Below are 22,936 nucleotides of genomic sequence, written 5' to 3' on the forward strand. Positions count from 1 at the left end.
TGACCAGGGTTTGAACCTGGGCCACGACAGCAAAAGCACTGAATCCTAACCACTAGACCACCAGGGAACTCCCCAGTCATTTTTAAGGGGGAGAAAAAAAATCAAGTTGATCTCAGACGTCCATAATAACATCCAGTGCTTTTAAAAGCAGTGGAGAAAGAATTACAAAATCCTTAAGAACTAAAAGTAAATCCCAATAACTTTATATGTAGACAAAATGTTATTCAGCTAAAGTAACAACAGTAAGTTTGAACATGCAAGAATACAGGGAAATATTGTTCTCATGAATTCTTTGTAAAGAATTTTCTAGAACATGAACTTTAATCAAGAAATGGTAAAGTATAAAATAGCAGAAGATTGTTTTTGAGTGCTATTTATTTAAGTGAGAACTAAGTCTAAAACTGAAGTGGGGATTATCAGGATAGAATTAAAACATAAAGGACTTAAGATTTTAGGATTATTAGATATAAAATTTTAAAATTTGTGTGGAATAGCCAAGTCCCAAAATAAACAAAGCAGTTTAGAAGGCTAAGAAAAACTAGGGGGAGCTTGCCCTTTCAAATTCAGTGCTAGCTATTGGCTGTAGTGTGATATTGATGTAAGAATAAACGGATCAGAAGTAAGGTTCCAGAACTAGCTCCACGCATATGGAAATGAGATATGTGAGAAACAGACAAAGGGGAGGTAATTCAATAAGTGCTGTTGAGAAAATCATTCATATGGAGAAAACATTTGTCTTTTACCATTATAGAGAAATCAATTTAAAAGTAAAATATATAAAACTTCTAGAAGAAAGTATAGTGGAATATGATTATAACTATATAAAAGGGGAATATGTGTACGCTCTTGATATGTATGTATCATCATCTATGTACAATCCTTATGAAAGGGTTCTCAGCACAAAAAATACTGTTTTAGAAGAAAAAAATAGATTATATTAAGAACATGCACTCATTACAAAACACCATAAAAATTCAAGATTCATGGCATAGAGTGAGAGAAGTTATTTGTAACATATATAACCAGCAAAGGCTTAATATCCAAAATACATTCATGGCTTTTCTCAAACAAATTTAAATAAGGCATTATACATTATTCATTTTACTTAATTTCTGCTTTCTCCCACTGGAATGTAAACTTCATGAGAACAGGGTTTTTTTTCTTTCATGTCTATGTTTCCACTGTCTAGGATAGTGCCAGCCACAGTTTAGCATTCAATAAAAGTTTGTTGAATAATGAACTCCTACAATTCATAAGAAAAAGTCAAACAACCCAACAGAGAAGTGGACAAAAGACATACATGAAAAGGAGACACAAGTGGGAAACAAAAACACAAATGATAAATGAGAATATCTACAACTTCATTGGTAATAAGAGAAGTAAAAAGTATGACAGTGAAATAGCATTTTCTGTGCTCAAATTTGGCAAAAATTAAGACGTCTTTCAATAGCAAGCAGTTTTGATCACATGATCATTCTGTCTCCTGGGAAGAGTTTGTCAAGAACTAGGTCTTACAATGTCCCTTCCCTGTACCTCATCTGTTCCTAAGAGTTAAGGTTTTCGCTTTACCCAGTGACTGAAAAATTCCCACGTCCTCTATCTCTGCCTCATCTGCCCTCTACTCTCCGTTTTACCTGAGGTGTTCTAGTCCTTCCGTTGTCAGTGTGGCAAAAACTAACCCTAAAATCATTTCTTCCAAATTGTAAATCTTCTCACATTCCTTATTTCCACTTACTTGGGTTCTAACACTTCTCTTCTTCCGTATCTGACAACCATGAAAAGCACCTGTAATACTGATCTGTCCATAGTTCCTCTTATTTTTAATTTTCTTTTGAAAACTGTCTTCTATAGCTTTTATTCTTACCTTCCAGTGACCTTACTCAAAACCAGAACCTTATTCTCTGATGCCTTATTTCATTCCTAATTGTAAGTATATATTTTTAAATCTAAAGCATCTGTTTCGTCTTGTTGCTGGCCTTATATAATCCTAGGGTTGTTCTCTATTACTTAAGATACCTCTTCTTAAACGTATCAGTCCATATTCATCCTTTTTTGTTGATGTTACTTAAAAATTCATGGTAAGTTCCACATGATCCTCCTTCTAAATACTGCTCATACATCTTACCCACATCTGCACCTCTTCTTGAGGTTTGCCTGTCCAGATCCTTAAGAAAGGGCTTAGGACTGTGCCTGGCATGTAGTTAATGCTCGTTGTGTGTATTTTACACTTAGTTTATGTTTGAGCTCAAGTACTCACCTCTGTTTTTTTTTTCTTCAGTTTTTTCTTTTTCTTTTTGTTTTTTTTTCTCACCTCTGTTTTGAAGTGCTTCTTACTCTCTCCCCTCTTAGAATTCCCATTTCACTTAGCAGCTGAGCCACAAGGAATTCAGACCTCATCATATACTGTGACACCTGAGAGCATCTGGTTATTGCTGAGGCTTTTGTCCCCATCTGGGGGGCCTCTTTTTTTTAACTCTTCCTTAATTTGATGTATAATATATAATAGATATGCTCATCTATTAATGCTGATAGATACGTTTATTCAGAAAGCATTTCCTAAGTACATAGGCCCACATCACTTACCTGTAGATTCTGATTCATAGGGTACATGGATTGACATGGGGCTATGATAGTCTATACTCCATGTTTTGTTATTTTGTTTAAATAAATTTTTTATTTGTTTATTTTTGGCTACATTGGGTCTTTGTTGCTGTGCGCGGGCTTTCTCTAGTTGCGGCGAGCGGGGGCTACTCTTTGTTGCGGTGCGTGGGCTTCTCATTGTGGTGGCTTCTCGTTGCGGAGCATGGGCTCTAGGCGCATGGGCTCAGTAGTTGTGGCTCACAGGCTCTAGAGCACAGGCTCAGTAGTTGTGGTGCACAGGCTTAGTTGCTCTGCGGCATGTGGGATCTTCCCGGACCAGGGCCTGAACCCATATCACCTGCACTGGCAGGCGGGTTCTTACTCTCTGTGCCACCAGGGAAGCTATACTCCATGTTTTGAATAAAAATTTCCAGGTTATTCTGTGGGGGAGGGATAAATTAGGAGGTTGGGATTAACATATACACACTACTATATATAAAGTAGATAATCAACAAAGGCCTACCATATAGCACAGGGAAATCTACTCAGTACTCTCTAATAACCTATATGGGGAAAGAATCTAAAAAAGAATAGGTATGTGTATATGTATAACTGAATCACTTTGCTGTACACCTGAAACTAACACAACATTGTAAATCAACCGTACTCCAATACAAAATAAAAATTAAATTAAGAAAAATTTCCAGGTAATTCTGATGCTTTTTGAGGGTCACCAACTGAATGTCTACCCAGAGGGACTCAAAGGCAACTGGAGATACATTAAAACCTGCTAGGAGCATAGGCTGTAGTTGGTAGAAACAAAATTGTGTGGTATATATTGAAATTCAGTGTTACCAAGTGCTATTGGATAAAGGTAGTCCTTTCCATAGTGCGATAATAAAAAGTATAGGTAGTGACTATTTCAGTGTTGGAGAAGATGGAGTTGGAGGCATCATTTGAAAAAAGTATGTGAGGAAGGGAGGGGGAGAGAGGGAAGAAGCGGGGAGGAAAGGGGAGAGATACATTTCCTGGAGGACGTCTGAGTTTTTAGTAGAACCAAAGCTGAAAAGCAGACTTCTGAATGTAAGAACCTATCAGACTTGTGGCTTGTGATTGGGAATAAATATTTTAAAAAATAGTTATTGTGTATTTTTGTAAGGATATCTTGAACAACTAATATGTCTTATTTTGCCCATTGGCTTACAGATAGTGGGTTGTATCTGTATATGTACAGATAGTTTGTTTTATCCCACACCTAAGACTTCCTCTGATATTTCTCCTGAAATCTATGTACACTAATATTTCTCACTCTACTTCCTGTTCATGGTTTTCATTGGGATAATAACCCAGTTATCTATGAGTTTCCCTCAGCTCACTGTTCCTTGTGTTTAGTTTCTTCTTCTCTTTTTAGTTCTGAAGGTCTTATTTTCAAGACAGCAAATATATGTGTGTGCATTATAGTTTTACTCTCCCTTTTCCACTATAGCAGGTGTTTTCTATTTTTCTTTTTTCTGATCTAAGGAGATACATATGCTTGGGATTTGGGGATTTCATCCTAGGAGCTTGGGACTAAAAAATGAGAATCACTGATGTAATAAATTTTATTTACATTGGAAATGTGTTAGCATTTTTAAAGTACACCTAATTTTTCTTATTTATGACCTTATAGACAGAAGCCAGGAAAACCAAGGTAAACATTTGTGGCGAGTTTCACTCATCAACAAAAAACACTGACTAAGAAGAGAGATAATGTTTTCAGAAAAACACCCTGTCAATATGACTTACATGGAATGAGTTTGAAAATGTTTCAGAATCTGTTATTAGTGATAAAAATCATTCAAGTAAGAACTTTAATGAAATTAATGCATGTGGGAAGTTGCTTCTTGATAATAATCAAGAAAATACTCATCCTGGAAAGAAATCTGATGAACATAACCAAGATGGAAAATCTCTAAGTCATAATGAAGACCCTACTGGGCAACAGAAAATTCAGCCTCTGGGACCACCTGTTGAAGGTCATGAATGTGGGTCAGCTGTCCTTAGTGAGGCAGCCATCATCACACCTCAGAGGACCCAAACAGAAGAGAAGCCCCAGGATTATAAGGAACAGGGGGAAAATACCAGTGACAAGTCAACCCTTAAAGTCCAGCAGGAAATTCACACAAGGGAGAATCATTCTGAAGTTAATGAGTGTGAGAAGTCAACCCTCTTTAAATATCAGGAAGTTAACGTGGAGGAGGAAACCCACAAATCAAATGAAAATGAGAATAATTCCAGCAAGAAGCCCCATCTCACTCAACTTCATAAAACTCACACGGGAGAGAGAACATTCGAATGCAGTCACTGCAAGAAATCTTTTTACCAGGAATCCCACCTCACTCAACATCAGAAGACACACACAAGAGAGGAACCATGTGAAAGTAATAAGTGTGGGAAAACCTTCCAGAAATCACAACCCACTGACCCTCAGAGAACTCACACAGGAGAGAAACCCCATGAATGTGATAAAGCCCCTGGAAAGTCAGCCATTACTGACCAGCAGAGGACACAGTCAGAAAAGCTTCATGTATGTAATGAATGCAAGAAATCTTTTTGTCATAGCTCAGCCCTGAAGGTCCATCAGAGAATTCACACAGGAGAGAAGCCCTATCAATGTAAGGATTGTGGGAAGTCCTTCTATGCAAAATCAAACTTCAACCATCATCAGAGAACTCACACAAGAGAGAAACCATACGAATGTAAGGACTGTGGGAAATCCTTCTGTGTCAAATCAAACCTAACTAAGCATCAGAAAATGCATACAGGGGAGAAACCTTTCAAATGGAATGAATGTGGGAAAACTTTCTCACAGAAGTCACAATTTGCTGATCATCAGAGAACACACACAGGGGAGAAACCCTACAAATGTACTGAGTGTGGCAAATCCTTCTACTATAAGTCAACCCTACAAGTACGTCAGGGGAAGCATACAGAAGAGAAACCCTATAAGTGTACTGAATGAGGGAAATCCTTCTGCTATAAGTCAGCCCTGATTATACATCAAGTATCCCATACAGGAAAGAAACCCTATGCCTGTAGTGAATGTGGGAAAACCTGTGTGAAGTCAAATCTCACTAAACATCAGAAAATTCACACGGGATTGAAACCCTGAGTGTAATGAGTGTGGCAAATCCTTCACTATGAATTCGATCATCACTGTACATCAAAGAACTCACACGGGGGAGAAACCCTACGGGTGCAATGAATGTGAGAAGTGCTACTACAAAAAGTCGGCGCTCACTAAATATCAGAAAACTCACATGGGAGAAACCACACAAACGTAATGCATGTGAGAAAGCCTTCCTTACGAAGTCAACCCTCATTATACACCAGAGAACTCACTGGGGAGAAACCTTTCAAAAGTCATTCTATGTGAAGTCACTACTTAATATTCATCAGATAAATCACACAGGAAAGAAACCCCATGTATGTAAAGAATGTGGGAAAGCCTCTTCTATGAAAGTCAAACCTCACTGAGCATCAGAGGACACCCTCAGAAGAGAAACCCTACGAATGTAATGAATGTCAGAGGACCTTTCGCCATAAGTCAACCTTAACTGTACACCAGAGAACTCATACAGGGGAGAAACCCTGTAAGTGTAATGAATGTGGGAAAGCCTTCTATATGAAGTCAGCCCTCAGTCAGCACCAGAGAATACACACAGGGGAGAAACCTTACGAATGTAAAGAATGGGGGAAAAATTTCTTCCAGAAGTCACACCTTATTGAACATCAGAGAACACACACTGGAGAGAAGCCCCATGAGTGCAATAAATGTGGGAAATCTTTCTCTTATAAGTCAGCCCTAACCATACATCAGAGAACTCATACAGAGGAGAAACCTTATAAATGTAATGAATGTAAGGTCTTTATGAAATCACACCTCACTGTACATCAGAGAACTCACACAGGGAAGAACCTCTTTGAATGTAATAAATGTGGGAAAACATTTTACGTGACGTCAAACCTCATTAATCATCAGAGGACCCACACGGGAGAAGCCCTATGAATGTAAGAGATGTGGGAAATCCTTCTGTATGAAGTCAACACTCATGGTGCACCAGCGAACACACACGGGGGAGAAACCCTATGAATGTTATGAATGTGGGAAAGCCTTCTGCAAGAATTCAACTCTCTCTAAACATGAGGTAATTCACACAAGAGAGATACCCAAAGTGTCAGCAAATGTGGAAAATACTCCTGTATAAAGTCATATTTTGTCACACCTGAGAGAACTCACAGGAGAAACTGTAAGCTCTCATATCAGAGGACTTGTCAGGAGAGAGATTCCCTGAGGACGTTATTAGTATCCACCTACAGATCCACTATATGCTTCAGAGAAATCACAGGGGAAAGGCATCAGAAACATTAAAGCATTTACAAAGTCACAACTTACTGAACATCAGATAATTGATATTGGAGTGAAACTGTATAAATGTTTTATGTATAAGCGTTCAAGAAGAAAACCAAACTTTATTATATAAGGAGTTAATACTGAGGGGAAATCTATCAATTTAGGAAATATGGATACATTTTTTCCCTCCAGGAATAATGTAATACTGGAAGTCATGATTCTCATGTGGCACCAACTTTTGAAAATGTGACTTAAGATCTGTCTAATGCCAATGATACTCTTTTTGTAATATGAAGCCTTTGGAAACACAGGTTGCAGCAGCAGACTGACAGCATTAGGCACGTGAAGTGTACCTGAGGTAAGAAGGCTTAGGCGTGTTAGCAACATACCTATGTTGTGTGTTTGATTTACATGGTGGATGTCAAAATGGTTGTCAGTAGGAGATATCTCCCCATAGCTCAATAATTATTATGACAGATTTCTCACACTAAATGCCACCAGTGTTTGTATTTTGGTATACAGTATACATTTTAAGTGAAATACCTGACATATTTGAAGTACTTTACCACAACATATTATTGAGAAAATCAAAGTATAGAAAACTATCCAGCGTGCTACCTTTTGTGTAAGAATTGAGAGGATTCTCACACATATACACAATTACTTATTTTTGCAAAGGAAAACCCTAGAAGGATAAACTACAAACTATTAAATACCTATGGAGGCCGAAGTGAACAGGGTGGTAGAGATAGGGGTGGAAGCAGGGTTTCTTTGATTTTACCTTTTCATGAAGTTTTGACTTTTGAACAAATGTAAATTATTTATATATTCAAAAGTAAAAATAAAAGATTCTGAAATTGAAAACAAACAACTTAATATCAAATTGGCAACTCAACCACACAAAAGATATCAAATTGGCAACTCAACCACACAAAAGAAATAATTCTTTGAATAAACTTCTGAACTCCATATTATGACTACACACCCTTAATGGGATGTGTTTAAGGACAAAAAGACCTGTAAAAAATTATAAAATCATCAATTTTCTTCTTAATAATATTGGTATTTATTTGAATCTATTTTGTATATATTGTAGGATAAAGCAAAAATACATTATTAAAGTTACTAGGAATTAAAACTTCCAGTTTAAAAGAGACAACCATAAAAATCAAAGAATTTATGTAAAACTCCCTATAATGAAATATAGATTGAAAATATTGCTCATTTAAAAAATTATGTATTTCATAGCTCTGTCCAGCATTGCCCCCTCCAAGGCACCAGGACTCCCTGGAGAAAGCTGAGTCTAGGTCTGGGCCCTGAGTGTGCAGGATGAGCCTGGGACATCTTGGTCAAAAACCAAGGAAGCACGTGAACGTCAATGGGGATGTGTCAGAGGTCAAAGGTGAGGTAATTTGATGGTCAGACAAAATGACTATCACATTTGAATAAACAAAAATCCGAGTCTGCAGCTCAGTTCATTTCCAGCATTGGAGGCAAATCTTAAAACTCCTTACTCTGTAATTAGAAGAACTAGGTTTTCACCCTGTCCTTTTAGTAGGAGCAGCTTTTCATCTCCAGTTGTGGGAAGACTTCTATTGTAGAAAAATGCCAGCTCATAAATGTAGAAGGACTGACTGCTAATTTGCAACCTCTGGTGCATCTAGATCATTAGATGGAAAGGAAGCGGTGTTTGTATAGAGCCAGAGTGTCCCCCACAGACATCTTACACACTGAAGCTAGGAAAAGTGAACCTGGACAACTGAATGATTGCCCCACTTTAACCAAGTGATCAAATGAGCAGCAGTGACATTATGTCTTTTGATTAGATGTAATATGAAGTACTTACACTGCACCGTGGAGTACTCTTACCAAAATATTTAATGTGAATCTAATCAAGTGTTTATTAGTCTTTACAGGAAACAGGAGATAGAGGAACAGCTTTTTTTTTGGAGAAAACAGACAAATCTGGAATGCAGGGTATTTTTCAAGAAAGCTGGCCTGGTCTTCACAAGTCAGTGTCATTTTTAAAAAGAAACGCAGGGAAAGATTTTTCGATTCAGAGAAACTAAAGAGACATGATCAAATGTAGTGCATGAACCTTGATTGGATCCAAAACACATCTGGTTCAGTACGTGGATACTTTGGAGATAACTGGAGGAAAGTGAATGTGGGATGGGAATTCGATGATATTAGGGGACTAGAGTTAATTTTCTTAAGTGATAATTGTGGTTATGAATGTTAGTGTGTGTTTCTGAGGACACATTTGCTGACTGGAGAGATGAGCTCATGATATCTGCAGCATTGAAGTGGTCCAGGGGAAAAATGCATATGTAAGTAAATGAAGTAAAAATAGCAAAATTATAGCAAGTGTTGAACTTAGTGGTAGGCACATGAGTATTCACTAGATTTTTCTTAAAAGAGCTCTGAAAATTTTTGTAAAAGGTTTTGGAAAAGTATCACATCACTCATCTACTCTCTTACTGTCTTCTGGTGTACGTATATAAAAGTTCCCATTGTTACTGATTTGCTCTTCAATAAAGAAGCCAAACAGGGCTTCCCTGGTGGCGCAGTGGCTGAGAGTCCGCCTGTCGATGCAGGGGACATGGGTTCGGGCCCCGGTCTGGGAAGATCCCACATGCCGTGGAGCAGCTGGGCCCATGAGCTATGGCTGCTGAGCCTGCGCGTCCGGAGCCTGTGCTCCACAACGGGAGAGGCCACAACAGTGAGAGGCCCGAGTACCGCAAAAACAAACAAGCAAAGAGCCAAACAATGCCTTTCCAAAAAAAAAAGTGTCTTGGGTTTAGCTGTGTGATGAAAATGTCCACTAAATATGCGAATGTGGGTACAGCAATGTTACCAGCACAAGGCTGTGCTCAGCAGTACTGAGAACAGCAGTGCTCCTTATGCTGAGAATTGTGCCACATGCACCCTTACTTTTCCTGCTGCTGGTGGGACTCTAAGGGCTACCTACAGAGGTACAGTGCTTGTAGCCCAGGCATTAGGAACCCCGGAACCATTTGCCTAATAGAGTGCTGGGTACTGTGCCCTGACTCTTGCTTTCTGCTTTTCCCTGTTTCCTGGCAGCAGGTTGGAAGGCTACTACTCTGAACTCCCTCCTTTTGGGAGAGCCTTGATGTGGCCTGTTTTTCCTCCCTTCACCAGGGACTATCTCTGGCAATGGCCCCTAGGATGTTTAGGGGAAAGTTCTGGGTGATTTTTTTAAGTCATGAGCAGAATGGCATTGTCTGTCCAGATACAAGCCTTTGGTTGCTTTTTTTAAAAAAATATTATTTATTGTTTTTGCCTGCGTTGGGCCTTTGTCGTGGCATGTGGGCTCTTGGCTGCGGTGCCTGGGCTTCTCTCTAGCTGTAGTGCTCGGGCTCAGTAGTTGTGGCATGCAGGCTTAGTTGCCCCACGGCATGTGGGATCTTAGTTCCCCGACCAGGGTTAGAACCTGTGTCCCCCTGCATTGGAAGGAGGATTCTTAACCACTGGACCACCAGGGAAGCCCCCCGTTGGTTGCATCTTGTGACTCAGAGCTAGTCCTCTGAAGATGGGGAGCAGAGAGATGGAAGAAGGTGGGCAGTGATGACCCAGAGTGGTGACCTTACCAGCTCTGAAGCTGCTCTGTATTGGGAAGACTTGAGGTCATGTGTAAGCCTGTTGGAGTTGAGATTTTTCTGTCACTTGGGGCTGTAAGGCATGCTAACATTGCAGAGGTTTGCATTTTTTTAAATTATGTCATTCACAAGTGTTAGATATAGGAATTTGGAGGCAAGAATAATTTCTTTTGAGAAAATGATTCAGCCAGCTGTTTTCTGCTTTGTAAATTTCCATGTAATGAAGAAATAATGTTATTTCTTGTTTGAGAGAAATAGAGTGCAGGAGGTTTCCTCCTGGCACCTGGTTACATATTAAGTATTCTTTCTCTTTATATGAAACAACCTTTTAAAAATTAAATGAATTTTTCATTGATCTTTAACCACTTTTTTCTTGACCAGATGTGGCTTGATGTAAGTAAGGGTCTGATTTTTATTTTTCTAATGAATTGCTACTTGTCCTTACACCATTTAACTAATCTTTTTGTCGCTGATTTGAAATACGATCTTTACTGTGGCTTAAATTTTCATGTGTAGTGGCTTTGCTTCCTGCCTGCTCAGCACCGTTCCCTACATCCTTCCAGAAAGAAGCTGAGACCCCAGAGCTGGCACATTCCCCGGTGGGCCAGTCACAGCACCGTCCTCCTGGCCCAGTTTGGTTGTTCCCAGAATGGACACTTAATCTGGGAGGCCAGGGAGAGCCAACGGGAGTTCTCACAGGGGTTTGCAACAGCAGGTGATTGTAGACCAGTGGTTGGTCTGTTTTGACCTTGGAGCTGCAGGCAGCTTGGTTACATTGTCTTATTTGCCTTCTATGTCCTGACTCACAGATTGTAAGTACTCTGGTTCTTTCCAGATTTTTGTTTTATTTATATAGTTCATATTTTACACTTGTGTTAATTAACTAAAGTGGCATTTTAATTGCTCTTGCTTTGTAACACTTCTCCAAGTCCCTCTTCATTTCTATTTTTCAAGACTTTCTTGGCTTTTCCCACATTAGTTCTTAGAGGCGACCTTTAGAACGGATTTACTGGGCTCCTCTCCAGAGCTTTTTGGGATTGATTGAATTTAAATTTAGTCTAAAGTAGCTGCCTACTGAGTTGCACTCCTAATCCTACTGGCTGGACCACTTCCCCCCCCAACCAGAGGCAGGGCTCAGAGATGGTTTCTGTTGGTCTTTTTCCTGTGAGTGGGCTATACTTTCTTTGCATGTTTTGTAATTTTTTGCTGAAAACTAGACATTTAAAATATAACATGGGAACTCTGGAAATCAGATTCTCCCCCTGCCACAGGGATTTTTTGTTATGGGTTCTTGTCGTTTGCGTCCTTATTGATTTTTCTAAACTATTTTTTTTTTTTTTTTTTTGCTGTACGCGGGCCTCTCACTGCTGTGGCCTCTCCCGTTGCGGAGCAAGGCTCCGGACACACAGGCTCCGCGGCCATGGCTCGCGGGCCCAGCCGCTCCGCGGCATGTGGGATCTTCCGGGATCGGGGCACGAACCCGTGTCCCCTGCATCGGCAGGCGGACTCCCAACCACTGCGCCACCAGGGAAGCCCTAAACTATTTTTATAAGTCTATATTCTTTGTCATGTGTGGCCACTTAACTCTTTTTAGTTTTTATTTTATACTGGAGTATAGTTGATTTACAGTGTCATGTTAGTTTCTGGTGTACAGCAAAGTGATTCATAAAAATTCATAAAATATGTATTCTTTTTCATATTCTTTTCCATTGTGATTTATTATGTTATTGAATATAGTTCCCTGTGCTATACAATAGGTCCTTGTTGGTTATCTACCTTATATATAGTAGCGTGTATATGTTAATCCCAAACTCCTAATTTATCCCTCCGCCTACCTTTCCCCTTTGGTAACCATAAGTTTTTGAAGTCTGTGAATCTGTTTTGTAAATAAGCTCGTTTGTAACATTTTTTTTTAGATTCCACATATAAGTGATATATTTGTCTTTGACTGACTTAACTTAGTACGATAATCTCTAGGTCCGTCCATGTCGCTACAAATAGTGTTATTTCATTCTTTGTGTCTGGGTAATATTCCATTGTATATATGTACCACGTTTTCTTTATCCATTTCTCTGTTGATGGGCACTTAGGTTGCTTCCATGCCTTGGCTATTGTAAATAGTGCTGCTATGAACATTGGGTGCATGTATCTTTTTGAGTTATGGTTTTCTCTGGATATATGCCCAGGAGTGAGATTGCTGGATCCTACGGTAGTTCTATTTTTAGTTCCTTAAGGAACCTCTATACTGTTCTCCATAGTGGCTGCACCAATTTACATTCCCACCAACAGTGCAGGAGGGTTCTCTTTTCTTCACACCCTCTCCAGCATTTATTGTTTATAGACTTTTTGGTGATGGCCACTACGATCAGTGTGAGGTGATAACCTCACTGTAGTTTTGATTTGTATTTCTCTAATAATTAGTGATGCTGAGCATCTTTTAATGTGCTTTTTGGCCACCTGTATGTCTTCTTTGGAGCAATATCTATTTAGATCCTCTGCCCATTTTTTGATTGGGTTATTTTGATACTGAGCTGCACGAGCTGTTTTTATATTTTGGAGACTAATTCCTTGTCAGTGGCTTTGTTTACAAATATTTTTTCCCCCATCTGTGGGTTGACTTTTTGTTATCATTTCCTTAGTTGTGCAAAAGCTTTTAAATTTAATTAGGTCCCATTTGGTTTTTTGTTTGTTTTTATTTTCGTTATTCTAGGGGGTGGATCCAAAAAGATACTGCTGTGATTTATGTCAAAGCGTGTTCTGCCTATGTTTTCCCCCTTAGAGTTCTATAGTGTCTGGCCTTACTTACACTTAGGTCTTTAATCCATTTTGAGTTTTTGTGTATGGTATTAGAGAATGTTGTGATTTCATTCTTTTACATGTAGTTGTCCAGTTTTCCCAGCTCCACTTATTGAAGAGACTGTCTTCTCGTATATTCTTGCCTCCTTTGTTGTAAATTAGGTGACCATAGGTGCGTGGGTTTATTTCTGGGCTTTCTGTCCTGTTCCATTGCTCTATATTTGTTTTTGTGTCAGTACCATACTGTTTTGATTACTATAGCTTTGTCAGGGCACCTGATTCCTCCAGCTCCATTTTTCTTTCTCAGGATTACTTTGGATATTCGGGGCCTTTTGTGTTTCTGTGCAAACATAAAAAATTTTTGTTCTAGTTCTGTAAAAAATGCCATTGGTAACTTGTTAGGGATTGCATTGAATCTGTATATTGTGTCACCACTTAATTCTGTTCCATTAGCTTCTCAGCTTCTGTAAACACCTGGAGCCAAAAAAAAGGGGACATTCCCCCAGTTTTGCAGGCTGGCTCTGTGTTGGGCACTCCTTCAGCACTTAGCCAGGTTGGTTCCACTCTGCCTTAACCTTCACTTCCAGCTTACATGGAGCCTGCAGGCCAGTCCAGGTGAGAGCATAGGGACTTTTCAGGTCTTTTCTGAGCTGTGTCTCACCTGGGCACACACGATGTGCACTAGGAAGCTTTCCAAAAGCCCGTATTGCCACACACAACTCCATTTTCCAACCTGTCCCTTCCCAGGCTTCTCAATACATCTGCTCACTTTGACTGTCATCCTGCCCCAGGTTGCTGCCCCCACCCCCAGGACTTGTGCCTTTAAATGCCTTCAGCACCAGCCCTCTGGGAAGACTGGTCCGAGTCAAGGAAACAACAAAGGGAAGCCCTGTTACTGAGTTACAGACAGCAGCCCACAGGTGAGGCCCACAAGCACAGCCCTGTGGGGTAAAGTCTCATTCTTGCCCTGCCCCCACCTGTGCCTGGGACTCAGGCTGCCATCAGTCGGGCTGCTGACCTGAGATGTGGGGGACGGTGGGTGGGCAGCTTTCTCATTGCAAAGCGTTACCCTTCTCAAGCTTCCTTGGTGGTTCTAAGTCCTGGACTAGATTCTAGAGTTTTGCCAACGTTGCCAGCTCATTAATCGTTCATGTTGGGGGTGGGGGGACGGACAAATTTCTCTACTCTGCCATTTTTGGTGAAATTACTTCCTGTCAGTTTTCGAGCACCTCCTGATTACTAGTACAAATGACTGTTCTACACTTAATTTTCCTAATCAGCATTGGAATAAGCTTTTACTCTTAAGAGCTCTGGTTCCATTTAGTGGAGAATAATTACAAACCAAGATCTGGGTGAACATTTTCCTTTTCTTTGGGGGGGGTGGTGCGCACACATTTTTCTGAAGGTAAAATACTGCATATTTTATTAGGAATTTAACACTATTATAGTGTGCTAGTATTTATTAGGATTCTGTTGGTTCCACAAATAATCTTGTTGATTTTTGTTGAAAAGATTTTGAGTGGGCTGCCTTTTACTTTCTAAGAGTCACTCTTGTATTTCATCATTAGTGCACCACTAAGTTTTGGAGGAAGGCATAGGTTGCATTTTAGAAGACATGACTGCTGTTCATTTTTTGTTGGCTAATTCTGTGTAAGTGTCAGATTGGCTGCCAAGCAAAGGGGCTGAACCAAGAGAGGTTGAAATCTCATGTACAATTCCAAACCAGGGGGTCCAGGGAGGTAGGGGACCTTCCCCATCCCGTTCCATGGTGTTATCCAGAGCAGAGTTTCCCTTTAACGTATTACTTTTCCGTCCCCTAAGCAGGAGCAGGCAAAATAATATGGATCATAGGCCAGATGTGGCCCACTGCCTCTGTTTTGTACAGCATAAACCAAGGATGGTTTTTATATGTTTTAGTTTTTTTAAAAATCAAAATAATAATAAGTTCTATCAGTCACAGCCCGAGCAAGGGAAGGAGGAAAGGCAGTGAAGAACCAACTTTTAAGAATGTGACCCAGAGGATGACACAGATTTCCCTAATGGGCTCCAACATAAGCACCTGGCCACACCTACCTGAAAGGTAAGTTGAGAAGTCACATCTCCAGTGATGTGGCAGTTGAAACTGAAGGGGGAAATAAACAAAGCAGGGTGGCACTGCAGTACAGTCAGCAGGGTGGCACTGCAGTACAGTCGGCAGCCCGGTTTATTACACCGAGTTCTACCACGTGATGCACCCACATGCTCAACTCTTTCATCGCAAGGACGTTTTTTACAAGCCGCTGTGCCATTTCCCTGAAAGTTGGCTTGGTTTCCAGAAAAGGCACAGGAGGCATCATTTAGGTACCTAAGCTTTAAAATTCTGGCTAAAGCTGAATAGAATAAAACATTATTGGGGATTTTAATTAGGGGCCTTTAATTTTCCTGTGTGCATGTTTTCATATTTCTGGAGGAGTCCTGGGCACAGTGTTAACTGTACTACTCAGGTAAAAACACACTTATTATCAGCATTGGTTTCTGTGTGGACCCCACTGTTTCTTCATGCCAAACCCCAATTCCATCCCTTCCCCCCACAGGTACTCCTCACACTGATGAAGGTATGACCTTAAGCACATACTACTGTAGCCTCTATGAGGGTGTGTGTGTAACTTTAATTGACGTAAACATTTTTTAGTTGCATGAAATCTCATTCCATCCTTTTTTTTTTTCATTCATATCTAAAAGTGTCAATCAGCTGTGCTACAACAGAGCACACACTGCTAACTGCCGGACACCACCCCACTGCTTGATCCACATTTTACTCACCTCTTCTAATGAACGTCACCTAGGATATCTCAGAAGTCCTGCTGTGGTGAAATTCCCTGTATATACATCCTATACATCCTCCTGTGTATAGAATTTCTCTGGGATCTATCAACAGATTGGGGTACTACTGCATGATAAAGCACACATATTATTGAATTTAAAAGGTATTTCCAGGTTAGTTTCCCAGATGCCTGTATTGTTTTGCATACTTCCACAGTATACAAACATACCAATACATCCTTACGAATATCTATCCACACAACCTTCTTTGGGGCGCTAGAGTGGACAGCCCAGCCAGCCACGCTGAGGTGGAATAAAGAGAGGGTGACTCTCTCTGGCCTCAGAAGAGGGCCCTGGTGTTAGGAATCGTCTTCATTTTCACCTGTTTGAGAGGCCACAGAAGCAACAAATGAACCACCATTTCACTAACACTAGGATAACTGAAAAAACAAACAAAAAAAACCGGGGGAATCTCACCTCTATGTGCCAGGGGGGGTCGACCTCCTGCTCAGCCCTTGGAAGCCCCCTGGGAGCTCCACATCTGCTCACACTCCACAGTCTGAGGTCGCTGTGCATGAAGAGCACGTACGCCTGCTCTGCCCCCATCCCACAGTCGGTTTGCTGCTGGGTGGGGAAACAGAACCATCCCCTGTAGGGCCTTCTTTCATGAACTGAGGCCTTGCCGGGAATAGTTAAAAACTTGTCAAATATTGCATTCCATCAAACCTAAGACAACCCATTATTTTAAGTACCTCTAAGGAAGAAAAAAAATCAATGCCAGTTGAATCAGAACATGCTATAGATCCTAACTTCAGAGATGTAATAATATGAAAACACTGACATCTCTGAAACAATAAATCCCACGACTGCATTACTGAAGAGGCAGTTGAGGACCACTTACATGTATAGGACCCTTTCATGTCAGGCACTCCGTAAGAGAAAAAGAATGTGGTAAACCATTTAAACTTTTCAAATATTTTACTTAAAATGCATACTGTGTATTGAAGCTACTTCCCACTAGTGTAGGAAACCTCTGTAAATATCATTTCAACAAATATACAATGCATATGTATTTGCTACACAAAACTATTATACACTCTACCAGAATTTTAATTCCTGTTATGTAGCAGACTCAAGATCATCTAGACAAATAAGGTGGAAAAGTGATAAGCAACAAAAACAGGTGCCATGAGTGATAGAAATACATGAGAAACATGGCATTTCATCTCTGTGGTAAGGGGTGAATTACTCAAATAATACAGGCTATCAGGCTAATCACTGGACAACAGAAGTAGGTCCTTACCTCACACCATATATTGTCAACAACATGGTAGCAATGATCCATGAATAACAAATTAACCTACACAAAATTTATGTCATGCATTATCAAAAGAAAGATATACCTGACATCGTATCAGGTTCCAGAGGTTCTTAGGTCAGTAACATAACAATTCAGGGAAACATACACATTTAATGGTTTCGGGTTTTGTAATGCTTAAACTATTCACACCAAAATTTACAGAAAATAAGATAATTTCGAAATCAACAGCTCAAAATAAATGATTTGCCTAAAGTCCACTTCTCAATCGCGTAACTCCTACAAACTCTGTATCTTTAGTTATCCCTAAAAGCAACCTAAATCAATCAGCTTAAAAATAAATTTAGTCTTTCAGAAAAGAAACAGTCCAGAGGTGGAATGGCTACATGGCTGGCTGGTTCAGTGGCTCAAGAGCATTGTCCAGGTCCCAGGTTCTTCCAATCTTTCTGCTCTGCCATGTGCAAATTACATCATAATTCATTGCTGAAAGACAGAGCCAGGCATCACATCCGGACAAGGAAAAGTTCAACAAGGTTCCATTTCCCCCAGCATGATTCCTTGAAGCTTTGAAGAAAACTTTTCCAGAAATAACCTGTCAGATGATTCCTTTATTTGTCTAGAATTGGGTCCTTGGACCACTCTTAAGCCAGTTGCTGGCCATGAGAAAGGGATTATCATTATCGACTGAAACTAACCAGGCTTTTTTCTGTTCTGTCAGGAGGAATGGATACCCAAACTTGGCCAGCCAACAACAAGGAGCGAGTGAGTACGGTGGTCACCCAACAATGCCAGCTACAAACCCGTATGAACCCACTCTTAATCCATTCAGGAAGGAGCAAAGCACGGTGTTTAAAAACACCATCGCGTCAAATAAAATTACAGTTAATTCCTAGGTTACACATCATGTGTGCTCTGCACACTTACACTTACGTAAGCATCTAAATAAAAAACAGTAGGTGAAAAAAATTAGATTAAACTATTTTAGGTACATCTAAAAAACAGTACTGAGTGCAATGAGTCCCATGTTCCTCACTACAGACTTCTGGCATTAACAACTGTAAATTACCTATGCCATTTTCTATTTTTTGCATAGATTTCTCTCTCTTGCTAACTCAGATACAGTTGAAAACATTATTAAAAACACTGGCTCCCTTATGGAAGACTTAGTTCATTAACAATGATAAAATGCATTTATAAATGCCAGGGAAGATTACAAAAAGAAGCATACTGCATATCTTTCAAATATTAGTTCAGTAACAATGCATATTAAGATACTAACATAGTAGTGCTACTTAAAATGGGTCATTACCATATGCCTTAGAAACTATTCTAATAAGGATAGGATGCCCTTTCAAACATGATTCAAACTGAACATACAATTCCTGGAATGCAGCATCTTAAAAAGCAAACAGACCAAAACATCCTCAAAAGCGTTAGTCCTACATCCTCAGGACCCACTCATGTATGAGCTTAATGTTGCCATGTTGCTGTCTTGATTAGCTACCTGACAACTTTACAGCTTCTATTTACATAAGGAGCATGTTTATTCACAACAGCCATCTTCTGTGGCTTTTTTACAAAAGCTTTATATTTTATCAGAAACATAACTTTCAGTATTCATAATTTCCAACAGAATATGTTCTCCACATTCCTTAAGTTGAGAGATTTTCCCTTGGTCTGAATTCCCTGATAGGTGAAACAGTTTGAATCCATGGTGAGACTATGTACAATTTAAGTATCAATAAATTTTTACTCCTGTCAACCCATCATGGGGCCTAGTTACAGTTGTGGTTTCCATCCTGTGAACTTCCAGATTCCAAGTCTGACTCGAAGGCTTGTCCACACTCACCTGTGTGAACTCTCTTAGGATGGTGGGAATATTGAGGGTTCTGTGACATTAAATGAGGTGTGACTTCAGAGAAGCCTTCCCACATCAAGTATGTTCATATTCCCTCTCCTGTGAACTCTCTGATGGCTATTGAAGGCTGATTTGTGGTAGAATTTTTTCCCACATTCGTTACATTCATAGGGCTTCTCTCCTGAATGAGTTCTATAATGTACTGTAAGGTATGACATCCGAGAGAAGGCTTTCCCACATTCGTTACATTCAAAAGGTTTCTCTCCTGAATGAATTCGATGGTGGATAGTGAGATATGACATCTGAGAGAAGAACTTCCCACATTCATAACACTCATAGGCTTTCTCTCCTGTGTGTGTTCTCTGATGTCTATTAAGGGCTGAATTCTGGCAGAAGGTTTTCCCACATTCATTACATTCATAGGGCTTCTCTCCTGAATGAATTCTATGATGTATAGTGAGGTATGACATCTGAGAGAAGAACTTCCCACAAATGTAACATTCATAGGGCTTCTCTCCTTTATGTATTCTCCGATGTCTACAAAGGGCTGAATTCTGGTAGAAGGTCTTCCCACATTCGTTACATTCATAGGGTTTCACTCCTGAGTGAGTTCTATGATGTATAGTGAGGTATGACAACTGGGAGAATAACTTTCCACATTCATTACATTCATAGGGCTTCTCTCCTGTGTGGACTCTCTGATGTCTCATGAGGGCTGAGTTCAGGTAGAAGGTTTTCCCACATTCGTTACATTCATAGGGCTTCTCTCCTGAATGAGTTCTGTAATGTACAGTGAGATATGACAACCGAGAGAAGAATTTCCCACATTCATTGCACTCGTAGGGTTTCTCTCCTGTGTGTGTCCTCTGGTGTGTAGTCAGAGTAGACTTGCGGCAAAAGCATTTCCCACACTCGTTGCACTTATAGAGTTTCACACCTGTGTGAATTTTCTGATGGTCGTTAAGTGCTGACTTCTGGGAGAAGGTTTTTCCACAGTCATGACAAACATAGGGTCTCTCTCCTGAATGTGTTCTCTGGTGTTGTGTGAGATGTGTCTTCTGGCAAAAGGATTTTCCACAATAACTACATTCATAGGGCTTCTCTCCTGAGTGAGTTCTCTGATGTTGAATGAGGTGTAACTTCTGGTAGAAGGTTTTCCCACATTCAGTACATTCATAGGGCTTCTCCCCTGTGTGTGTTCGCTGATGTACAGTGAGGGTTCCCTTCTGGCAGAAAGATTTCCCACATTGGTTACATTCATAAGGTTTCTCTCCTGTATGAGTCCTCTGGTGTATAATAAATTTTGACTTTTTACAGAAGGATTTCCCACATGCATTGCATTCATAGGGCTTCACTTCCATATGAGCTCTCTGGTGCACACTGAGGTTTGACATTTGGAGAAAGGCTATTTCAGATTCGTTCCACTTGTAGGGCTTCTCCTCCATATGATTAACAAACACTGTACCCTTTTGAAAGGCTTTCTGATATTCCATATATTCAAAGGGTTTCTCTAAAACATGAATGTTCTGATAAAAACTTCCTTCATTTAGAGCATAAGCCTCCCTATTTTGATTAAATTCATAAGGTTTATCTCCTGGATGAGTTTTTTCAAGCTTAACATGGAGAAGTGATTTCCCACATGCACTACATTCATCAGGCTTCATTCTTGCATAGCTTCCATCACTACTAATATATTCTGAAGTAGATTTTAAACTCTTTCCATATGAGTCACATTTACAGGATATTTTTCTTGAAGGAACAGGGTTTGTTTCCACATTAAAAGTCTTATCAAAAACATTACCTCTCTCTTCAATCAGGGTTTTGTTGTTGACAGATTCAGTTTGCCTTGAATGTTTGTCTTCATTTTCCTGGGCTCCCTCTATCAGATCATGGGCTTCCCAGTCTTCTTCTAAAAAGAGGCAAAATTAACCAATTTTTATACAACTTCCTATATAAGATATGAGATGTGACTTGTACACAAGCCATTTCAAGTCACAAGCCATTTCTTTGTGGCACAGGTGCTAGCTTCATGGACAGATGAAAACAATTCCAAGTTTACTTTTTTCCCTTATTCTTTTGGTTTGGAATAAGCACCCACATGCACACACACACAACCTCCACAATCTCCAGTGGTGAGGAAAGCTGACAAAAGCACAAGCACCAGGCTTCCGTGATGGCGCAGTGGTTAAGAATCTGCCTGTAAGTGCAGGGCACACGAGTTCAAGCCCTGGTCTGGGAAGATCCCACATGCCACAGAGCAACTAAGCCCATGTGCCACAACTACTAAGCCTGCGCTCTAGAGCCTGCATGCCACAACTACTGAAGCTCGCATATGTACAGCCCATGCTCCGCAACAAGAGAAGCCACCGCAATGAGAAGCTTGCACACTGCAACAAAGAGTAGCCTCTGCTCGCCGCAACTAGAGAAAGCCCACACACAGCAACGAAGACCCAACGCAGCCAAAAATAAATAAAAATTAAAAATAAATATAAAAAAACACAAGCACCTCTGATCTTTGCTACTTTTAAGATTTTGTTCAAAACTGGGTGTAGAAGGTAAAATACAAACGTGGAGCAATGATGAGAAGACAAAGGATGCTGGGTGAATGACCAACTCTTAGATGTGAAAGGACTCACAGCAAACAGGTGAACTGATGGGGCGACAATGAGTTTAGCCACTCGACAAGGACAAGGAGGAATCAGTCTCAGGAGATGGATCAGCACTTTACACCATGACACTTCACATCAAGTGGAGAGACAGATCACAGGCTAAGGCACTGTCACCTACACCGAAATGTCTGGTACCAGCAATGCCCCAGCTTACGTTCAACCACAGATCTCTGCTCCTATTGTTTTACTAAATTTGCCAGACTTCCAGCCTTGATCCACTCAAACCCTATCTTTTAGGGTGTGTCCATGCTTAAAAAAAAATACTATTCAAGTCCTTTCTCAAGTTAATTAGCTCCATTTCCCCTTAAAGTTGAAAATGATTACTCTCCATACATTTTTGATTCATCCTTGCACTGGAACATTAACATCCCATGTGCAATGCTGAGTTCTAAATTACCCATGCATCTCTGTTCTCTTTTCTTAACCAAAACCTCTTAGAAAGTATGGCTCTATTTCCTATTTCTTTTGAACCCCTCAATAGAAATCATAGTTGTTCTTAATCTTAATCATATGGACATCTTCCGACTACCAGCAGAATATATGGGATGTCAACCTAGACATGCATATTTAGAAATAAATGCCTGTATCTGAATCACTTTGCTCTACACCTGAAACTAACACAACACTATAAACTGACTATACTTCAATAAAAAATAAAAATAATAAAGTAAAAAGAAATACCTGCCTATAAATTATTTCTGACTGAATGGACAAGAAGGTTCTTTCACCTACCTGGCTCCTCAGATAAAGAAATAAACATGTACTATATGTTACATACTATGATGAGGGGAGAGAACATGGCCTTTTCTTTATTGGATTTTGGGGTGTGTGTGTGCAGAAGCTCAAGCAAAAAATACATAATCAAATAACAGATTCCTTGATCAGACCTAGCTTTTTTTT

General features: G+C 40.0%; 1 protein-coding gene across 2 annotated transcripts in view; it reads right to left on the reverse strand.

Moving 5' to 3' along the window:
* The window catches only part of ZNF12 (zinc finger protein 12), a 39,244-nt gene that overhangs the window by 5,863 nt on the left and 10,445 nt on the right, over positions 1-22,936 (reverse strand). Inside the window, exon 5 of one of the 2 annotated variants that reach the window (XM_081257719.1) lies at positions 21,169-21,276. In XM_081257719.1, the coding sequence (XP_081113845.1) occupies positions 21,169-21,276 (108 nt within the window). Of the gene's footprint in view, positions 1-16,460; positions 21,277-22,936 lie in introns of those variants that run through there. The other variant, XM_081257718.1, reaches the window with a different exon arrangement.

The sequence above is a fragment of the Mesoplodon bidens genome, assembly GCF_964165515.1.
Source record: "Mesoplodon bidens genome assembly, chromosome: 15".
Lineage (NCBI taxonomy): Eukaryota > Metazoa > Chordata > Mammalia > Artiodactyla > Ziphiidae > Mesoplodon > Mesoplodon bidens.